Source organism: Xenopus laevis, chromosome 9_10S (genome assembly GCF_017654675.1).
Source record: "Xenopus laevis strain J_2021 chromosome 9_10S, Xenopus_laevis_v10.1, whole genome shotgun sequence".
NCBI lineage: Eukaryota > Metazoa > Chordata > Amphibia > Anura > Pipidae > Xenopus > Xenopus laevis.
In genome coordinates this window covers 30,892,516-30,914,394 of record NC_054388.1, presented here as the reverse complement: position 1 = coordinate 30,914,394, position 21,879 = coordinate 30,892,516, and the positions used below count along the sequence as shown (strand labels likewise).

Below are 21,879 nucleotides of genomic sequence, written 5' to 3'. Positions count from 1 at the left end.
ATTATTATTTTGAACACTGCTATTTTATGAAACAAGCCTCAATTAATGATTCAGTTTCACAGAATCAGCAGCATGCATGACTGTTGGTTTCTATTAGTCTACTAAACCTACTAGTAAATTATTTGCTATGTATAAATATAATTTCTACCAAAAACAGTGACTAATCAGGTTAGTAATGTTGGACTGCTATTGTTCTGAACACAAGTGTATATAGGTGTAGTTATTATTGCATCCATTAAGGGCAGGACTACACGGCCGATTCCGCCGTGATCCAACGCGCTGTGCAAAATGGCAGGCGTCATGTTGGATGCCACGGAAACAAGGTAAGTAATGGCAGTGTCTGATTGTGTCGCATTGTTGATGCGACACGACTGTCGGACGCAGACGCAACATGCAGCGTCTGCATCCGACAGTCGTGTTGCATCAACAATGCGACACGATCCAGCAATTGAATTACTTAACTTATTTCTGTCGCATCCGACGTGATGCCTGTGATTTTGCGCAGCGCGTCGGATTGCGGGGGAATCGGCCGTGTAGTCCTGCCCTAAGCTTAAACTTACTTTATACAATCTAGTTAAAATGGAAATTAATTAAAGCTGTTCCCAATCCCCAAAAATTAAGGAAAAAAACTGGAAAAAAAATACCTCCTACCCTATGTAGACCCCCCCCCCCGCCAGGGAAATGTCCTAAATTTTTACTTATCCCTTGGTGTAGACTCAGGGATTGCAGTTCGAAGGCAGCCATCTTCTGCCAGACCGCAGGTAGACCCGTGGATATCAGGCCAGCCCGCAGATTGCTAATTCCTGACCTGAAATGTTGCGGGCAGATCTGGCAGAAATAAAGTGCATCCCTAGTTATTAGTGGGCAGTCTACTCACAATTCTCCATGTTGCCAATCCATAGCTATTTATTCTTGCCCACTACATGCTGGTTTATAACATATGCTGGTTCTGAACACTCCCCATCATATTTTCACAGTTCTATTAGTAGGCTTAGCAATATTAGCAGAATGCACATTACAGTGGCTCTGTACTGGAAGTGACAATAGCAGCCTGGGTATTACAGTAGCAGGACACTCACATGTGGGAATTGGAGGGCACCTGAACCAATTGATTCCCCCAGGTGTGTTGCATGTGCATGCTGAGTTCAAACTGCACATCCCTGTCTTACAAGAAACACGTTGCGGCTGATTTACGAACACAAGCGCTAAGTTGCACAAAGTGATGCTGTCAGTAGCGTTTCCAAACTTCCCCTAGGGCTGATTGGGTCCATGCTGTAGGAGCCTATACGCGTGTGATTGGGGTTTGTGGGTAGGGGCCACAGTAGCTGTCACGTGTCAGTGTGGGGGAGCAGCAGAAGGGGGGGTGTCCCCACCTCTGCGCTGTCTCTTTAACTAGGCGGGATAAAGGGCAGTCAGCTGCATTGGCCCCTTCCTCCCAATCCTCAGCTGACAGGCAGCCGCTCTTCCTCCCACTCTCTCATTGTATCGCTCCTCAATCAGCGACACACACACACACACTCTCACTGTCCTGCAGCCACCGAGCGAGCAACCATGTCTGCACAAGCAAGTGCCCCTGCCCAGCCCGAGCACCAACCGCCGCCATGTGACGAGCTGAAGGCTGAGGAAAGTAATAAGCCAGACGAGCCCCAGGAGCAGCCAGACACGGCGGCGGCTGCAACACCAGCAGCAGCAGCGGAGGAGGAGGCGGCTCAGGTCGAGATAACGTACAAATCGCTGGTGCTCTCAGCCCACGGGGGATACGATAAAGTGAAGCTGCAAGTGAAGAAGGGCTCGCCTGCTCCTAAAGCCGGGGAGGTGCTGGTGCGAGTGAAAGCGTGCGGCCTCAACTTTGCAGACCTGATGGCCAGACAGGGAGTGTACGATCGGCTGCCGTCTCTGCCCGTCTCCCTGGGCATGGAGTGTGCGGGCATCGTGGAGGAGCTGGGAGAAGGGGTGACTGACAGGCAGGTGAGTAGTACACGGCCGCTCCCTTGGGAGACTAGTGACGGAACCTCGGCCAGCTCACACTCACTCGTCTGATCCACGCACACCTGCTCCTCACACGCGCACCTGCTCCGCTGCTTCTCTGCTCCTCACACTGACACCCGGCCCTTGGGTGTAGCTCCAATCCTTTCTTCTCACAGCCTGGGGGGGGGGGGGGGGTACAGACTGAGAGTTGCGGGATTAAAAAATCATCTCTCTCTCATCATTCTAGTGTTTTCCAGATGTGCTCTCACTAATTCACTGCTGTAAAGCGCCTCATTTAGGTTCTGTGGCAAATCATCAGGTAAATTTCCCCCCCCCGTTATGCTAATGATGCTGTGGCCCATTCTGTGAGAGTAGCGGATTGAGGAGGGTGAACATGAGAATGAGGGGGGTGAGCAGGAGAATGCTGAGGCGCTAGAGACACGGATGGGCTTTGTCTGAGGGCCACACCCACGAGCCCTGTTGCGCCTCACTCGCTAGGCCTTTTCCTCACAATCCCACTCGCTGCACTTCTGCTCCTCACACAGGGGCCTCAACGTGCTCTTCTTTTCCTCAATCCCTTCCAATTCTATGTGTCTGTGAATATCTCCCCATGGTTCTGTGCAGCTGTAATCATGGGTGGGTCTCTAGACAAACGTCTAAATAGATTCTTAACTTAGTAAAATTCTGATTTCAGCACTTATAAAAGAGGGCAAGTGGTTGGATAACCAGGAAGCAGTTGCCACTTGGAATTCTGATCAGTTTTATTTGCCCTTTAAGGAGTCGTTAGACCTGCGGGCGGCGCCACTCCCTGTTGAGAATAAGGGTAACGGCACATGGGGGTCTTTAGCCCTAATGGAAGATCCAGCATGCTTCCTATAGGCCTCGTATGTTCCCTTGAGTGGGATGAGTGATTTTGGGCATTTCCCAAGTGGTGGAACAACTACTTACAGTCACATTAGGCACAAGGGGCTGCTTTGGACACCAAAAACCAGCACCACCTCCTAGACTTTAATGTAAATCGAATAGTTGACATACCTCCCAACATTTTGGAAGTAAAAAGAGTAAAAAAATAGCGCAACCATGTTTGTTTTACAAAATTTGGCAGGTTATGAAAGTTTGAAAATATTTCTCCTTATCTAAACTGTGTTTTTGTGTCTCAAAATGGTTACCAAGTATCTTATTTGCACCTGTTACATGTTCTGGGTTCTCTGCTAAAAGCCAATTAAGTGAGAAACTTTGTTTCTTTTTCTGGCTGTTCAGTGCAGAGAAAAGAGGGACTTTTCAGTACAAATGAGGGACTGCAGGTTGAGCTGTCAAAAGAGGGACTGTCCCTCCGAAAAAGGGACAGTTGGGAGGTATGAGTTGAGAATGTCAGGCAATAGTTGTCTGGAAATGTATGTAAGGCAGGGGTTCCCAAACTCCATGAGCCATATCAAATGTAAAATAAAAAAAAAAGTTGGAAAGCAACATAAGTATGAAAAGAGTTCCTGCAAAATATAGGTTGTAGTTGACTATCGGTTGTTGGTGTGTGGAATTGCAGCTTACAGGAGGCTCTTTTTGGCAGTACACATGGTTTTTATGCAACACAAGCTTGCTTTAAAAAATAACTAATCCCCACCCCCATAAAAAAGCCCCACCTACTACCCTAGATGGCAGAAGACCTGGAAGATGGTGCCCATGAGGTCAACTGTGTTACTCTGCATAAATAAGTGAGCATACTGTCCAGGGATACTTTCTGGAATAATGCACCATGCGGGTAGAAAGCATGGAGGGGAGACTATCTAGGGTAGTAGATCTGGCTTTTCTTATTGGTGGGTTTAATTCTCCTTTAATCCACTAAAAATAAGCACCTACTTTGAGGCCATTGGAAGCAACATCCAAGAGGTCGGAGAGCAACATGTTGCCCATGAGCCACTGGTTGGGGATCACTGCTGTAAGAGTTACTGCTGCCTTATGAGCTGATACAAGTGCTAGTCAGGTGAATATTGTCTACAGCAGCAATATGCAATATAGGTCCATTGTGCTATCTCCCTCATGGGAACTGCTGGTGTAGACTGTTTTAAGGTTCCCATAGACGCAACAATTCTTATTTGGTAAATGACCGATTTCGACACAGTCCGACCAATCTGTCAAATTATCGTGCGGTTAGTGGGATTCAAACGATCGTACATCTTACGATTTTTCGGCCAACATCTGTCAGAAAATGGATCGCCAGTTTTAAAAATCTTTATCGGTCCCAGTGTAATCTATCTATGTTTGCAGGGCCAAGCAGGCAGCTACTCTTCAGTTTTGCTGACAATATCGCCTGAAATGGTCTTTTTAGTTGATGGACACATCAAACATTTAAACGATCATTTTGAGATAATCGTGGACTCACGATAACGATTGGATCTTTTAAAAATCTTTAGATCTATGGCCAGCTTTAGGCCCATTGGAGGTATCCTGGGCAATTTAGGATGTTTCCCCACAGTCGGGTCTAACGTTAGCCTTATATACAACTTATTTTATGGGATCTTTTTGTTTTTTATTTTCTTTTTGTGTAGAAATCTGCCCATAGGCCACATTTATTATTTTTGCCTTCCAGGTCACAGCTTTAATTTTTTTCATGTTTATTGTTCTTAGACATTCCTCCAAAACCTTGATAACTTGATAAAGAGTGGTGACACTTGAAACATGTCGTGTTTGTGTATAAAGGCACTTTTTGCAACAGTACTTCTGCGCTTATTTGCACCCATACCTATATACTGGATTTAATTCCTCCAAAACCTCCCAGACACTAGTACATTATGCTTGGCAGGTATAAATCCCAGTATTAATGTAAATGTTTTGAAGTTATTACTGTCTTATACCACCCGAGCCTTAACTTTACTAGTAAGCAGCTGGCTTCTTCTAACTCGGTGATCCCCCAACCAGTGGCTCAAAAGCAACTTGTTGCTCGCCAACCCCTTGGATGTTGCTCCCAGTGATCTCAAAGCAGGTGCTTATTTTTGAACTCCAGGCTTGGAGGCAAGTTTTTTTGCATAAAAACCAGGTGTACTGCCAAACAGCCTCTTGTAGGCTGCCAGTCCACATAGGAACTACCAAATAGCTGTTCAAAGCCCTTATTTGGCATCCCCAAGGACTTTTTCATGCTTGTGTTGCTCCCCAACTTTTTTTTACATTTGAATGTGGCTCACGGTTAAAATAGGTTGGGGATCCCTGCTCTAACTTCTAGATTATGAATTCTATGTCCATCTTTCCAGTTTCTTTCCTTATATCTGAGACAAGCCAAATAGATTGCATCTGTGTATTTTATATTTAATTTACTAATAAAATACATTTTAAAATAAACAGAACTGTAGCATTGTTAATGGTATAATTTTCATTGACGAACAGTGTGGTCTAAAAAAGGTATAACCCTTATCTATTTTTAATTTTTTAATGTATTTACATGGTAAGATCTTTGCAATCCACTTTATTTCTCCCAACTGCCTCCAAAGAGAGGACTCCTGGATACCACACAACAGCTGGTGAACAAATTTTCAGTCCCTCATTAAAACTGCTACCTGGTTTCTAGGGTACATTGGATTCTAGCAACCGGATATATAAATTGAAAAAAAAAAATAAAATATATATATATATATATATATATATATATATATATATATATATATATATATATATAATATTTTGATTGATTGAATATAAAAAAAATCTGTTTGCTCTTTTGAGAAATGGATTTCAGTGCAGAATTCTGCTGGAGCAGCACTATTAACTGATTCATTTTGAAAAAAAATGTTTTTCCCATGACTGTATCCCTTTAAATTCCAATCGGGCGATTTGCTGAACAAAAAAAACTACACTTACACCACAAAAAAATTAAAAATGTAGACCACGTTTTAAGTAACTGGGGAATATTAGTTTTGGCAATATGGTAAATGAGAACTTTTTTTTGAGAACTCAGGACCCAACTTGGAAAGATGCTCTATAGGTTGTATAGCTTGTATCTTGTAATTAATTATACTGACTTTGCAGTTGATCATTTGGAGAATGGTGCTCATATAATTTAAGATTGCAGAGACCACTGTATAAATGAGTTACTGCATTTTAGAAGTGCAAACTTATTAACAATGCATCTCTACAGCCTCTTAACTGGAATGTAATTTTTCTTACCGCACACCCAATCTCACTGATCCTGCAGAGATGGTGCGTTCTTCCGTCGACCTGGCAAGGTCCCCTAGCAACGTGAATGTTGAAAAAAGGATCCGCACACACTTCTTTCTTTTGCAGTGGGGGGTCACCCCTTCACTTTATTTGTTAAATCACCACACCATCAACGTTTCGGGGGGGAACACCCTCCCTTCATCAGGATAAAAAGAATTGTGCACATACAAATTTAAAGCTTCATCCCACGCCTACATTGCCCATAGTGCCTTGTGTTTTATAACAATGTTTAACCCTTTAGTGTCAAACTAATTGTCCATAATAAAAAGACTTTTTTTTGTCCATTTTCAAATGTCGCGTTGTGTCTTAATTCTTTCAATTTTAAAGTGACCAAGTGCAATAGATTACTGTGTCTAAAAAACAATTACACTCATGATAAAACATTGTTATCTTTCAGTTCATTATTGAACAATAAATATTTAAATACCTTACTCCCTTGTGTTTTATTGCACCCAATAATATTCTATGTTGCCACTCGGCATTTCTTATCTGTGAAGAGTAAAAGACAATAAAATGAAGATTAAAATATTTTCATAGGAAACATGAGTAACTAAAATTTTCATTAAGACCTTTTGGTGTTAAAGTTTTTAACAACCATATCCAATACGCCTCTCGTTTTAACAATGCTTTTTTATCTATATTCCCATTATGTCTATGTATCACTTCCAGTATTTGCCATCTTAATTGTGAAACATTATGTTTTGATTCAAAAAAGTGCTTTGCCAGTAAGGTTTCATTTTTAAATTTCTCTTTTTCTTTCTCTATTTTAACCTCTTCCTTTCTCTCTTCTGGCTTATAGTTTCTTATTTTACTCTTATGTTCATACATACGCACTTTAAAGGCCCTAGAAGTCTGTCCTACATACCCTAAGCCACATGGGCATTTTAGTAGATACACGACTCCCTCAGTGTCACATGTGGCGAAATGTTTCAATTTAATGTTATGGCCCGAAGAGGGGTGTTGACAAACTTCTCCTTTAATCACCCCATTACAATGGCCACAATGAAAACAGGGATAGGTACCTTTTCTGCAAGATATGGACCCATCTCTATCTTTTTTAAAATCAGTTCTTACTATTTCGTTCGCCACACTTTTGCCCTTTTTAAAGCTAAATAGAGGTTTACTCTCAAATAGCTTACCAAAGGTTTTATCCCTTTGTAATATAGGCCAATGCTTCATTATGGTCTTTTTAATAAAGTTAGAATGCGGGCCATAAGTTGTAACACACACCACACTTGGTTTGTAACTAGTGACCTTCTGTTTTGTTTCTAGGAGTTCCTTCCTTTCGATTCCTAACACCTCTTCTTTTGTTCCAAATAAACTATTTTTCTCATAGCCCCTCTCTTGAAATTGTTCCACTAACTTACTCGCTCGATTGTTATATAATTCATTGGTAGAAGTAATTCTCCTTGCTCGGATGAATTGGCTTTTAGGTAACCCTTTAAAGGTTCCTGCTGGATGGTAACTGTCCTTCCGTAAAATATTGTTTCGATCAGTATCTTTCTTATATACATCGGTAATAAAACCTCTTTCTGTAAGTGTCACCTGTACATCTAGGTAATTGACAGTATGGGGACCCTTAGTCATCGTGAATTTGATAGTTTCATGTATCTCATTAATGTATGTGAAAAATTCTGTCAACATTTCATCACTCCCTGTCCATATTAGAAACATATCATCCACGTAGCGTTGCCACATGGCGATATGTTGCTTGAATATTGGGTGTTGTAATATATATGTATGCTCAAATTGATGCATATATATATTGGCGTAGGCAGGCGCCATGTTCGCCCCCATACTGGTCCCTTGTATCTGTAGATAGAATTCTTTATCGAAACGAAAAAAATTCCGCTTAAGGATAAATTCTAAACATTCACATAAAAAATTGATTTCATGTATGGGCAATTTTTCTCTGGACAGGTATTCACGACAACACTCAATCCCCTCATTATGTTTGATGGATGTATACAGATCTTTCACATCAATTGTACATAAAATTGGTGTGTGGGCCTCTACTGTTACTTCATTCAGAATGTTAAGAAAATGAGTAGTATCTCTTAGACAGGTATCTAACTTTGGTAAAATATCTTGTAAGTATGAATCAACATAAATAGCCAGTGGTTGTAGTATTGAGTCTACACCGGAAACAATAGGTCTTCCTGGAGGATTAATTAAAGTTTTATGAATTTTGGGTAATATATAGAAAATGGGAACTCTTGGGTTCTCCTTTATTAGCAGGCCTTCTATTTCCGGTGTAATACTCCCTAACATGCATGCCTCATTTAGAAATATTTTTATATCAGTCCTTAACCTGGCAGTAGGATCAACCTCCAATTTACGATAATGACTTGTATTCGCCAATTGGCGATTAACCTCTGACAGATAGTCTGTTGTATTGAGGATCACTATTCCACCTCCCTTGTCCGCTTTCTTAATAGTGATACTTTCATCATTCTGTAAGTCAAACAATGCTTTTCTTTCCTTTATGGTAAGGTTATTAACTTTAGGCACTGTATGTGCCTGTAATTCCTTTTCTATGTCACTATACACCATATTTGAAAAAGTATCCATAGACGCATTGTTGACTACAGGGTTGAAAGTACTACGATTTTTTAATTTATTATACGTTATATCTTTTTTACTTCTAGGCCAAATCCCCTTGCTCTTATCCATATACAACATTTTGAGCTTAATGGATCTCATGAATTTGAACATTTCAATTTGTACAACAAACGGGTTACATTTGGTAGTGGGAACATACCCTAACCCTTTGTTTAAGATAGTCAATTCATGTGGGGTCAAAGTCTTAGAAGATAAATTGATGACTAAGTCTTTTACCTCCTCTTTTTTGGGTGGTGGTTCTTGCCCCCTTTCTCCTTCGGTCCTGCCTCCATTGCGCCCTGCCGTGTATTGGGGCGTCCCATTGCCATTTTGTTTTTTTCTCCCCCTGGATCCTCTCCTTGTGCGTTTCTGTGGGGTAAAAAAGGCATAGGGGACGCTGCTCCTGGGCTATCTCCCTCCTGGATGGAGCCGAAAGTGCGCTCCTGCGAGTCACTGGATGATCCGCTTACTCCGCGACGCTCCCTCTGTTCCTCTGTCGACGTCATCAGTGTTGGCCGGCCACGTGGGCGCTGGCGTCCTCCTCGGCGTTCTCTATTATCTGCCCAGGTATATACCCGTCCTAATTCGTAATCGAGCGTATCTCTCTTAAACTTTTTAAGTTTTTTCTGAATGATGTTGTCCTGCATTTGCACCAGATCAGCTTTCACTCCGCTCAGTATTTCTGTCAATCTCTCTGCAGATAGCACCTGTCTGAGCTCTGTTGTTAATTTATGTATTTCTTGTGCTGAATCTTGGATTTCCTTCTGTAAAGCTTGTATAGTAAGAGTCATGAGGTCCAGACTGCAACGGTCCAGTATTTGGTGCCACTTATCTCTGAACTCTTTATTGTCTTTACATAATATTGGTTCCAAATGGATCCGTAGACCTCTTGGAATTCTGGAAGCTTTTACATATTCTGTTATAGTCGAAAGGTGTAGATTGAGGCTTAATTCCTTTTTAGTTACAAACTCATAACGTTTTACTATGTTTCTCTCCGGTACTGTGGGAGTTAACACTGGTATGCCTTGTACAGTGTCTAGGATTCTCTTCCTCTCCTCTTCAGTATACCCGAAGGGTTCTGCACATTTGGTAGTGGTTAGACTGATATCAGCGAAAGACATTTTGATCAGGGTGCTGGTTAGTATTTTGTGCCTAGTTGCAATGCAATGTAATTTTTCTTACCGCACACCCAATCTCACTGATCCTGCAGAGGTGGTGCGTTCTTCCGTCGACCTGGCAAGGTCCCCTAGCAACGTGTGGCCATTGTAATGGGGTGATTAAAGGAGAAGTTTGTCAACACCCCTCTTCGGGCCATAACATTAAATTGAAACATTTCGCCACATGTGACACTGAGGGAGTCGTGTATCTACTAAAATGCCCATGTGGCTTAGGGTATGTAGGACAGACTTCTAGGGCCTTTAAAGTGCGTATGTATGAACATAAGAGTAAAATAAGAAACTATAAGCCAGAAGAGAGAAAGGAAGAGGTTAAATAGAGAAAGAAAAAGAGAATTTAAAAATGAAACCTTACTGGCAAAGCACTTTTTTGAATCAAAACATAATGTTTCACAATTAAGATGGCAAATACTGGAAGTGATACATAGACATAATGGGAATATAGATAAAAAAGCATTGTTAAAACGAGAGGCGTATTGGATATGGTTGTTAAAAACTTTAACACCAAAAGGTCTTAATGAAAATTTTAGTTACTCATGTTTCCTATGAAAATATTTTAATCTTCATTTTATTGTCTTTTACTCTTCACAGATAAGAAATGCCGAGTGGCAACATAGAATATTATTGGGTGCAATAAAACACAAGGGAGTAAGGTATTTAAATATTTATTGTTCAATAATGAACTGAAAGATAACAATGTTTTATCATGAGTGTAATTGTTTTTTAGACACAGTAATCTATTGCACTTGGTCACTTTAAAATTGAAAGAATTAAGACACAACGCGACATTTGAAAATGGACAAAAAAAAAGTCTTTTTATTATGGACAATTAGTTTGACACTAAAGGGTTAAACATTGTTGTAAAACACAAGGCACTATGGGCAATGGAGGCGTGGGATGAAGCTTTAAATTTGTATGTGCACAATTCTTTTTATCCTGATGAAGGGAGGGTGTTCCCCCCCGAAACGTTGATGGTGTGGTGATTTAACAAATAAAGTGAAGGGGTGACCCCCCACTGCAAAAGAAAGAAGTGTGTGCGGAGCCTCTTAACTGGGACAAACTCCTAGAAACAGGAAAATAAATTAAAGCAATACATTTTTGGTTTCATTAAAAGGTTAGCATTATGAATAAGGAAAGTAGGTTAGTAGCTTAAGCTACATCACTGAAACTTTATTATATACATTCTAAAAATCAATAGGGCCAGCAATTTTGAATTGAAAATGAAAGAAAAGAAACTCATGCCAACTGCCAACTTTTTTTTCTAAATATAAGAATAGGGTAAATTGGTTGATGGAAACAGGGAGAAGGCAGGAGTTTTGAACTGCAAAGATAAGTGGAATACATTTTAAATCTTAATACCACGAGTATGCATCTGCATGTTTAATGTGCACAAGGCTTCATGTGCCAGATTTAATTGCTTTGTGTGAGAAGTTGAGCAGAAACCTAGACTCTGAGCTGGCAGTGGATGTGATTTACTTTGATTTTGCTAAAGCCAAGAAATACAGAGTGTTGATTTCATTCATTTATAGGACTGTTCTCAGCAGTGGCATTTCCTGTGGGTTTAGCAGGGATTCTATGTCCATTTCTTCCTCTGTTTTACCCCAGCTCGTAGAATGTCAAATTATGAAATACTTTGAATAGTCTAAAATTATTAAAAAAAAAAGTGTCCCTTTAGAGCAATGGCCCATGAGGCAATTTCAGGAGTTGTGTCCATGGCTATTTTCTACTCTTAAATGTGCAGAGTTGTAACAACAATTGCACCTATGAGGATTGCTTTAAAGCAGTGCCATAGGGCCATCAGTAGACTTGGTTACTTGGGTGTTTATCTCCCTTTGTTTTTCCTTCACCAAAATTTCAGTATAGTAACGCCTGTAACCAGCCTCCATTACCTCTTATGAGGATCAAACTCCACCACAGACATTTGTAGAATATTTTGTCTTCGAAGGTGGCGTTGGAGGCAGATTTCTGGTGTTTTGGTCTCTTAAAGCATCACCTGTTTAGCTAAGAGCAGATATGGAAGGTTAAACTAATCCGTTTTTTTTTGTCTTGCTCTAATATCAACCTTGGTAAACAAATGGCACTAACATAAGTCATTCTGATTGCTGATCAGAGTAGGTTGGTTCCCCCTGTCTGCAGCAGATAGACAAAACACATCACGAGGGATACTTGTGATGCTATCTTATGAAACCTGACATTCTACCAATTTTTTTTTTCTAAATCTGTAACCTAGAAACGTGATGTTGCAATTTTATCTGGCTGTAGTTTTTCTTCTTTTCCACAGCATTAAGCGGAAAAAAGTTCAGTCTGACTTAAGCCTGTAAAAATGATCTCAACCGGCCAAGTTCTTACCGGAAGTCTCTAAGCAGATAGGGAGTATTGTTTTGTAGAATAAAAAAAGAAGAGTTTCAGCTGTAAAACACTCCATGCCTTTGTCCTCATCCTAATCCCTCGTTCCTGCTATCCACTCTTTATTTTTGGTAGTCTGAGGAACTGGAGATAAAGAGGCATATTGAGCAGAGAGAGAAAGTATCCGAAATAAGTCAGACACTCTGTATGTCATTAAAGGAACAGTAACACCAAAAAATGTAAGTGTTTTAAAGTAATGAAAATATCATGTAGTGTTGCCCTGCACTGGTAAAACTGATCTGTTTGCTTCAGAAACACAACTATAGTTCATATAAACAAGCTGCTCTGTAGCAATGGCGGAAATTGAAAAACGGCTATATGGCACAGGATAACTAATGGATAACAGATAACACCATTAGACTGACAGTTTATCTATCTGATGTGTAACCTGAGCCTTTTCTCCTTAGAATGGCTGCCCCCATTGCTACACAGCAGCTTATTTATATAACCAATAGTAGCTTTTCTAAAGCAAACATAGCAGTTTTACCAGTGCAGGGCAACACTGCATTATATTTTCATTACTTTAAAACACTTATTTTTTGACGTTACTGTTCCTTTATTAAGCAACATTTTTTTTAAATTTTTCCAACCTAGAAAATCTTTTTTTCTTTCCCTCTCTGTCTCTAGTAGTGGATGTATGGATGTACATGTTTTACTAAAACATTCAATTCTGAATTTTATCTTTTATACATGTAACATCTGCTTATTTAATTTTCAGAACAAGCAAAAATATAAAATGTATTTATACACAGCTTTAAATTCCCAGTAAAAATATGGCACATTGTATGGTGGTATAAAATTGGCTTAGGTCAGGGACGCAACACACGTTTTTGCTTCCGGTGTGGGTAACCTGCAGACCCCCCCCAAAAACCAAATTGCATGGGCCTATCAAGGAAGCAGACCCCTGCTAGGCTGCTCCAGCCCCTTCCCCTGTGTTTGCAAATTTGCCCAGTGTTGACGATGGAGCCCCAGTGCCTTCCAAATGTACCAGGTACATTTGCCATGCGCACTAATGCACACTTTATCAAGCTGGATGGTTCTAGGTCCATGTTAAATGATCCTGGGCCCAGAGAAGGTGATGGTATACCTGGATCATGTTTCATAACTTCCAACTGTTTTTCGCAGCACAATCCCGATTTTGAAAGCTCAACCCACAGCTCCGTATTGTTACTGAAATGTCCTGAATTTCTCTTACACTGAAAAGTGAGAAAAAGATACAAAGATAGTATAAATTAGTTGGCCTTTGCCAGAATATGTGGCAGGTGCACTTAGATACTTTTGTAACAATTTAAGCTAAGCAAAAAAAAAGTTGTAACAAATTAAGATAAGCAGGTCTCTTGGGGAAACTGACTTGCAGCTTAAAGGGCAATTCCCCTTCATTAGCAAAACTGTAATAACCACAGAAATGTGTTCAAACTTTCATAACCTGCCAAATTTTGTTAAATGAACATAGTAATCAGGGGGCGTAAATATCAAAATGAGCATGGTCAAAACATTTTCGGCTAATCTTTTAGTCCCTATTTCAATTTCCAAAATGTTGGGTGGTATGCATGTGCCTAGGGTGTAATGGCGGGGGGTGCGCCAGGCACTTACCTGTTCTTTAGCTTAGCCCTAGCCCAGGACCTTGCTCTCACACATTTTAAGCAATGCCCTATTCCCCAAGGTAGTGCTAGCAAGTGCGTTCTTTCGTTCTTGCCACCGGGGCTCGCTTGTGCACTCAGTGGAGGGGGGAGTAACAAAGCCATCTGGGTTGCCTAGAGCACCCCGCTGGCTTGTCCCGGCCATGAATGCAAATGCCATGTAAACACGCAGTTCGCGAACATGCCATCCACATTTGTAGCCAGCACAGAAACAGTTAAGTGTTGTAGTTAGCTCTCCCTACACTGAACAAAATATTTTTACCTTCCATGCACTTTGCTTGTGAAAAGCTTGCCAAATTACTGAAGCTCTGTCAACACTTTTTTACTTTCCAACTCTGCTTTTATTTACAATGTGTTCTTGATTTGTATCAGAAAGGCGTTGTGCTTCCTAAAGTGGACTCTGCTGTAGCTTGTGTTACTGATGATCAGATTAGCACAAGTCCAAATAAAGATGTATTTCAACGTGTATGTGCTTGGGTTTGCTTTCTACCTGCTCCTCATATGTCTTCTCATGTACAGGAGAGAAATAAGTAGAACGGTCTTTCACTTTAGCTGAACAATCAGTAATGCACATGAGAAAATTATAACAAGACACTTGTATTGCACCTTAAACAGAATGGATTTTGTTTGTGTCCATTGGCCTTCTTGTGGTTCGGCAAAATCATGGATTAAGTCACAGTGGGGTTAAGAAAGCTTCAGAAGCAAGTGCCTGCAGATGATCTCTGGCTGCGGTTTCCTGGCCAAAGCTCCTGTCATTGTGCTGACTTCCTTAAGTACAGTAAGCAGCACTTAAAGGGATTCTGTCATGATTTTTATGATGCAGTTTTTATTTCTAAATTACACTGTTTACACTGCAAAGAATTTACTCTACAATATAAAATTTCATTCCTGTACCAGCAAGTGTTTTTATTTATTTTTTTTTTTTTTAGTTGTAATATTGGTGTGTAGGCAGCCATCTCAGGTCACTTTGCCGGGTCATGTGCTTTCAGAATGAGCCTTCCCACTGTTCTGTTGTTAGGCTGCTGGGGAGGAAAGGGGGGGGGGTGATATCACTTCAACTTGCAGTAAAGAGTGACTGAAGTTTATCAGAGCACAAGTCACATGACTGGGGGCAGCTGGGAAACTGACAATATGTCTAGCCCCATGTCAGATTTCAAAATTAAATATAAAAAAAATCTGTTTGCTCTTTTGAGAAATGGATTTCAATGCAGAATTCTGCTGGAGCAGCACTATTAGCTGATGCTTTTTGGAAAAAAAAAATTGTTTCCCATGATTGTATCCCTTTAACCCCTTTTACATCCTGTGCCGTGCATTTGGGTCTATAGTACAGACATTTAGTGCTGACTTCAGAAACAGATGGGCCGACAATGCCTGATTTGGTACAGAAGGAATAGATAACTCCTTTATTATCCTGTTTTTTTTTTTGTTCCAAATATTGTTAGGCACCTTGTGGCAGAGCTAAATTCCCATGGGCCTGGGTAGAAAATTTACAACTGGATCCCTATCTGCAGTTATCGTTGCTAATCTGGCCTGAATTTCACCAGCCTAACTGGTTAAATACCAGCTAGAGCCGGTATCACATTTTTCCACCTCTGTTCAGTCTGCTCCCCCTGTATACCCCAAAGCCTTGCTGCTTAACCAAATCTTGCCTGGCTTCACCCAGTTAATGGCACAGCCCCCCCATGACTCCTCTACAGGTGACTACACCTGTTGCAAACGTTGCATTTTTCAGTGAACGCATACTGCTGCACTAATTCTAAGGTTTGAGGTACACCAGTTTGTTCCTACAGTATGTTGAATGGATTTCAGGTTCTGTATACATGCATTTATTTTATTCAAATATAGTACAATATATATTAGAGACTTTTCAATGTAGAAACTGGGCAACTTTTGATATGACTTTTTGGGGTTAATTGTGACCGCCTTCTGCTATATTTCTAAATTGTACATGACAACCCTATTAAATGAGTTGAATAGGGAGGCGCCATCTAGGTGATGTGTCCTTCAAACCTCAAACCATTCCCATCTCAAGCAGAATTTAACTGATAGAGGCGTTAGCTGATCCTCTCTATGGGGATTGTACCCATGGGAGCCCAAAGCTGAACACAGATAAAACTGGATCTGCATTCAGTGAGCTCTCGTGGGTATGGTCCCAACAGAGGAGACTTGGGTCAATAAACTTTGTGTTTTCATGTGGGGAATGTATAAAAAAGCAGATGATATTTTTTAGCCACAGCTCTAGACCCAAGGTTAAGAAACAGGGCAGAAGATGGTCTCTTAGGGGACCTGGAACAAGAAAAATGTCAAGAAGTACAGGTACAACTGTTCAGCTTTTAGAACCTCTCTCCTTTCATAGAACTCCATCCATAGAGCACATTATCCTTACTGAAGCCATAAGCAAAGTAACGGATGCAAGATCCAATAATGCGGTGTCATCGGGTGCAGTCTATGAAACACATCCCTGTTCAATGCATATTTGTGCAGTGATTTTATTAGCTGGCTGGCTATCTTCTCCACACCCTTTCTGAAGCAGAAATTACTTATTATTACAGCCTTCAGGAACACTTTGTTTATGCTTCAGGGATCGCCCTTTGCTACATTCTCTAAAGTCTCATTCCCTGGGTCTTTCTGAGTGCACCACCCTATTGTGCGTACAAAACAAGCGTCTCAAAATTGTTATTCTAAATTCTAGGAAAATGATGCCTGTATAGCGGCTTAGTTAACGATGAATGCAAGCATGTGCCACATATAAATACAATTAATGTAAAAAGTGACCTTAATTCAGAAGTGCTTGTATAATCGTATAGTAGTATAATAGTAACCAAAGGCACCCACCCAGACCTGCCCCTGATATCTACAGACACAACAAGAACTGTTATTCTTTACACCAACAACTTAATGGATGAAGAGAGCCACAGCCAACACTAACAACAATTGCCTGTTCTTGGAGATCTCTTGCTTAGGGAGTTCTCCACCTCAAGCAATTATTGATACAAGCCTGCCATTTTTTGATCAATACTAATTGCAAGAATGAGTTTAATGCTACTTGCTGTGATGATGTGGTATCCTATTTGTAATGGTTCTCATTTAACTTGACATAGTATTTTTTTCTGTCCTTCACATATAAGAATAGTATCAACTGAAGCCAAGGTTCTGGGTTTTATTTTAGTGTTTACGGTGAGCACGTTTTTTTTTATTTTTATTTTTTTGATTTTGCAGCCTTTTCACTCTTGTTTCAACAATGACTTGCCCCGTCTATGGGGTTCAATGGTGCCTTCCATAGGAAGAGAGAAGGGATAAAAAAAAATCTCATAGGAACACCATTGTGCTCGTTATATAGTGAATAAAGTACCCCCTCTTGTAAAATATAAGAATATTATAAGTTACCGAGGAGTTTCATGACCATATAAAAACACGAGGCCGAAGGCCGAGTGTTTTTATACAGGTCATGGAACTCCGAGGTAACTTCTAATATCCTCATATTTTACAACTGGGGGTACTTTATTTATTATAATACACAAGTTTCAGTGAGTCATGTGACAGAAATGACATCAGAACTCACCGTTTATAACTGATATCAGAACTCACCGTTTATAAGGATATAATTTACAGGATATTCATGGCTTTTGTGTATTATATACCTATTAGTGAGTACTACTGCTGCTACCACTGACAACCAGCGAGGGCACTATACAACATATGCTCGACTTGGAGTTGAAATAGATTCTGAACTTGCCAGGCCTGTGAAAATGTAGTGTGCTAAATAACAGTGGTAGCCTACGACCTAGCCTGCCAGTTTCCATAAAAACAATATATAGCTTACAGATGCAGCCAATTAAAAAATGTCAGTCTCTTAGATTTCTTGCCGACCCCTTCACAGTCTCTCAACTGTATATAAGTCCAAAACCAAGCATATATATACTCCCAAAAGGTATATATATGAAGCGATCAGCGACTGTGGCAACAGAAATTAAAAACAAGCATAGCGTAATACGTTCATAATATGAGATCACCCCGTGCATACACTGGATGTTAAATAGGTGTATTCTCCCCTTTTCCTTCAGGTGACTATTAATGGGGGTGTAAGTTAGCCATAGAGGTGAAGAAAAGATAATGCCTTTCCTGTGAAGTGGAATATATTCCAGAGGTGGAGCACTATCTAAAATGCCTACTTGCAAACCACTGCTGTGGTGTTATGCATATAACGAGAAGGCCAGTTTCCATGCAGTGCCATCATCCGACGGATGCACAAGACATGGCGCCTCATGCTCCTGTAGTTTGTACTTGAAGATTTGCCTTGATGCAGAAGAAACACCCCCATAAAGTTCAGGTCAGAGCTGGAATCTTTATGCCCAACTTAAACTGTCCCAAGAGAGTGATTGCCAGCACACCGTTTCTGCCTTTAAAAATTATTTTTACAAAAATTAGTAATGACCAAACTTTAGCCAAAATTTGGAAACTCACATTAAGACCCAGGTTTGTACTTTACTGTACCACTGCAGTCAGTGATGGGAAACAGGGCCCATGACTGCCCATGACTGATGTGAATATATCAGGGCAGGTAGACATGGAGGAAAAAGTAATTTCCTTTCAGCCCACTCCAGCGTTTTAGGCAAGTGACACACATAGCATGTCTGTCTGTGAAAACTCCCCTGTGCAATTCAAGTTACTGTACATTCTTGATTTTTGCTTTACATCACACTTTACGTATTTCCTTGGTTTTATTTTAGTTAAGACGCACGGGGCATGCAATCTTTTTTCTCATACTTGTGTTTACTAAGGGAATGAACGGAGGGCTGTATATTCATTGAAGTCAAGTTGAACAAAGGGTAATACTGCCATTTAAGAGGTGGAAAGGATTTGTTCCAGTAAAAGTTGCTAAGTCCCTATCCCTGAAGTGGTTGGTACTGGCAGATACATTAGATAGCTTCAAGAAGGGGGTGGAGTGATTGCACCATGGACTGCTCTGATGGCCCTCTTGAAGTCAAAGGAATTCTATATTTGGAGATGCTTTACATGGGATTTTTTACCTTCCTTTGGCTAAACTAGCAGACAGGCTGAACTTAAAGGACGTGTGTCTCTCTTCAGCTTCACCTACTGTGTAACTATGTAATGAAGATAACACACCGGTATAATGGATGACCACCTATCTATTTAAAAAATTTAGACCGTGCAGAGTTCTACTTCTGCTAGCTGGTTGTAGCAGAACATGTCTTTATATAAGTAACACTTTATAGAAAAGTGTACTAGTTTTTAATTTATTTAATTTTTTTCTCTGAAATAAGATATTTCAGTAGTCTTAAAGTAACAGTCACTTCAAGAAAGAAGTGTTTTAAGTAATACAAATATAATGTAGTGTTGCCCCGCACTGGTAAAACTGCGGTTTGCTTCAGAAACACTACTATTGTTTATATAAATAAGCTGCTGTGTAACAATGGGGGCAAAGAACAAATCAGACCGCACTCACATTTCTGCCCAAATTTTTGATATTGGGTGCATGTCCAGTAGCCCATTCACATTGGCTGCTCCAGAGTATACAAATTCCATCCAATGGACAGCACTCCTTTTTCCATAAAACCGTCTTTATTTTCTTAGGACAGCAACATGCATGTTGCTGTCCTAAGAAAATAAAGACGGTTTTATGGAAAAAGGAGTGCTGTCCATTGGATGGAATTTGAATAACAATGGGGGCAGCCATTTAAAGGAGAAAAGGCTCTGTTTACACAGCAGATAAACGCTGTAGAACATATTGCTGTTATTTGTTATACTATCTACTTAAACTGTGCCATATAGCTTTTTTTTCAATTTCTGCCATTGCTGCACAGCAGCTTGTTTATATGAACTACATGATAAACTCCACAACTGGACGTCCCTTTTGGACAAAAATTTATTTTAGCAAACTGCTGAACAAAACCTAAAGTGTTTCGGGATACACTCCCTTAATCATAACTTATGATTAAGGAAGTGTATCCCGAAACGTGTTCGGTTTTGTTCAGCAGTTTGCTATAATAAATTTTTGTCCAGAAGTGCCGTCCAGTTGTGGAGTTTATCGTGGGGACGCTGTGGAATAGCGGAGAGTTGGAGCGATCTCTTATTATTTTACTGAACTATAGTAATGTTTGTGAAGCAAACAGATCAGTTTTTACCAGTGCAGGGCAACAGTACATGATATTTTCATTACTTAAAAACACTTTAATTTTTTGGTGTTACTGTTCCTCTAAGTTAGGGAGCGCCACCTTATGAAAAGACCATTAATCTGGAAAACCCAGCTCCCAAGTATTTTGCAAAATAAATCCCATACATGCACTGAGCAATGTTCCGGGGAAACATAAATGGAAATAAATATACTTTTGACAAATTAATGTACATATCTTACATGGAACTTTTACGTGGAAGGGGCGGAGTCAATGCTGGGACAGCTAGTGGCATATGGGGCAGAGTTATAGTTTCAGGTGTCTGAACCCAGACGGTTTTGAACTGGCAGTGCCTATAAAAACCAGACTGTTTGGTTAAAAACTGGATAACCCAGCATATCCAAAAGGGAATAAAGACTGTATAGTGGTCTGTTAATCTCTTGGGGGGGGGGTATCCAATATCCACCTATGGTTGTTTTAATATTTTTTCTAACACACATTTTTCACTTTTTTTTGTTTCAAAAATGTGCAGTTGAAATAATTAGTCTTATCTATCTCTAGGTTGGTGACAAAGTGATGGTGCTAAATCGTTTCGGCCTCTGGCAAGAGCTTGTTACTATCCAAACAAACCACACTTTCCTCATGCCTGGTGGGATGAGTTTTGAAGAGGGGGCTGCCTTTCTGGTGAACTACATCACCGCCTACATGATTCTGTTCCACTTTGGAAACCTGAGACCAAACCAAAGTGTTCTAATCCACATGGCCGCAGGTAAGTGTTCTCATTATTCTCATCGCATGATGCCATTGGTAAGTGCTTTATTAGCTCAGGCGACACATCTTTAGGAAAGTACCTGCTTGTAATAATACAAATGCGACTATTTCAAGGGTGTGAGTTGCAAACAAACCATTTTATTTCTTAAATCATGATTTATTCATGTTTTAATGTTTCAATAGCGAGTTTGTATCCATCTATAATCCTTATACTTGGCCCAGAGTTTGCACAAACAGCATGCACAGTGATTTATCACTTAAGAACACCAAAGTGGTGGCAGAACCTATACAATAGGCTAGAGAAGAGCTGATAACCAGGCCAAGCAGTCACGGCAGGCAGCAAATGTTCAATGCAAAGGTAGACAGTAAAAATAAGTGAAACAGACCGGTCTCAGAACCCCAGGATGCAACTAAATAGACACAGCTTGGCACAGGAACCATGAGGAAATGCCAAGATGCTGTCAAGATGTTGGAGCAGTGTGTTGGCATGCTCTGAGCTGTTTGTGTAATAGACATGCATACAGTCTCGGGCAGCTTCTGCTTTAGCTACTTCTTTAGTATTTGCCATATATTGTTCATATACCAAAGCCTCCATTTGCTATTTGTTCTGACATACCTCTTGATGCATTTTGTATTGTTAATTATGAAACATTGTCTGCTCTGTGGTGCCTGCTCACTCTAATGTAGTGATCCCCAACCAGTGGCTCGCAAGCAACATGTTGCTTACCAACCCCTTGAATGTTGCTCCCAATGGCCTCAAAGCAGGGTCTTATTTTTGAATTCCTGGCTTGGAGGCAAGTACAAGTTTTGATTGCATAACGTACTGCCAAATACAGCATCCTGCAGGCTGCCAGTCCACATCGGGACTAACTAATGCCCAATCACAGCCCTTATTTAGCATCCTTAGGGACTTTTTCCATGCTTGTTGCTCCCCAACTGTTTTTTACATTTGAATGTGGCTCATGGGTAAAAAAGGTTGGG

General features: G+C 40.4%; 1 protein-coding gene across 1 annotated transcript in view; it reads left to right on the top strand.

Annotated features, from left to right (window-relative positions):
* The first annotated feature begins 1,445 nt into the window (after positions 1 to 1,445).
* Positions 1,446 to 21,879, top strand: part of vat1.S (vesicle amine transport 1 S homeolog) — a 37,931-nt gene continuing 17,497 nt past the window's right edge. Inside the window, 2 exon segments of the mRNA NM_001122695.1 lie at positions 1,446 to 1,968; positions 20,689 to 20,896. Coding sequence (NP_001116167.1) covers positions 1,552 to 1,968; positions 20,689 to 20,896 — 625 coding nt within the window. The 5' untranslated portion in view covers positions 1,446 to 1,551.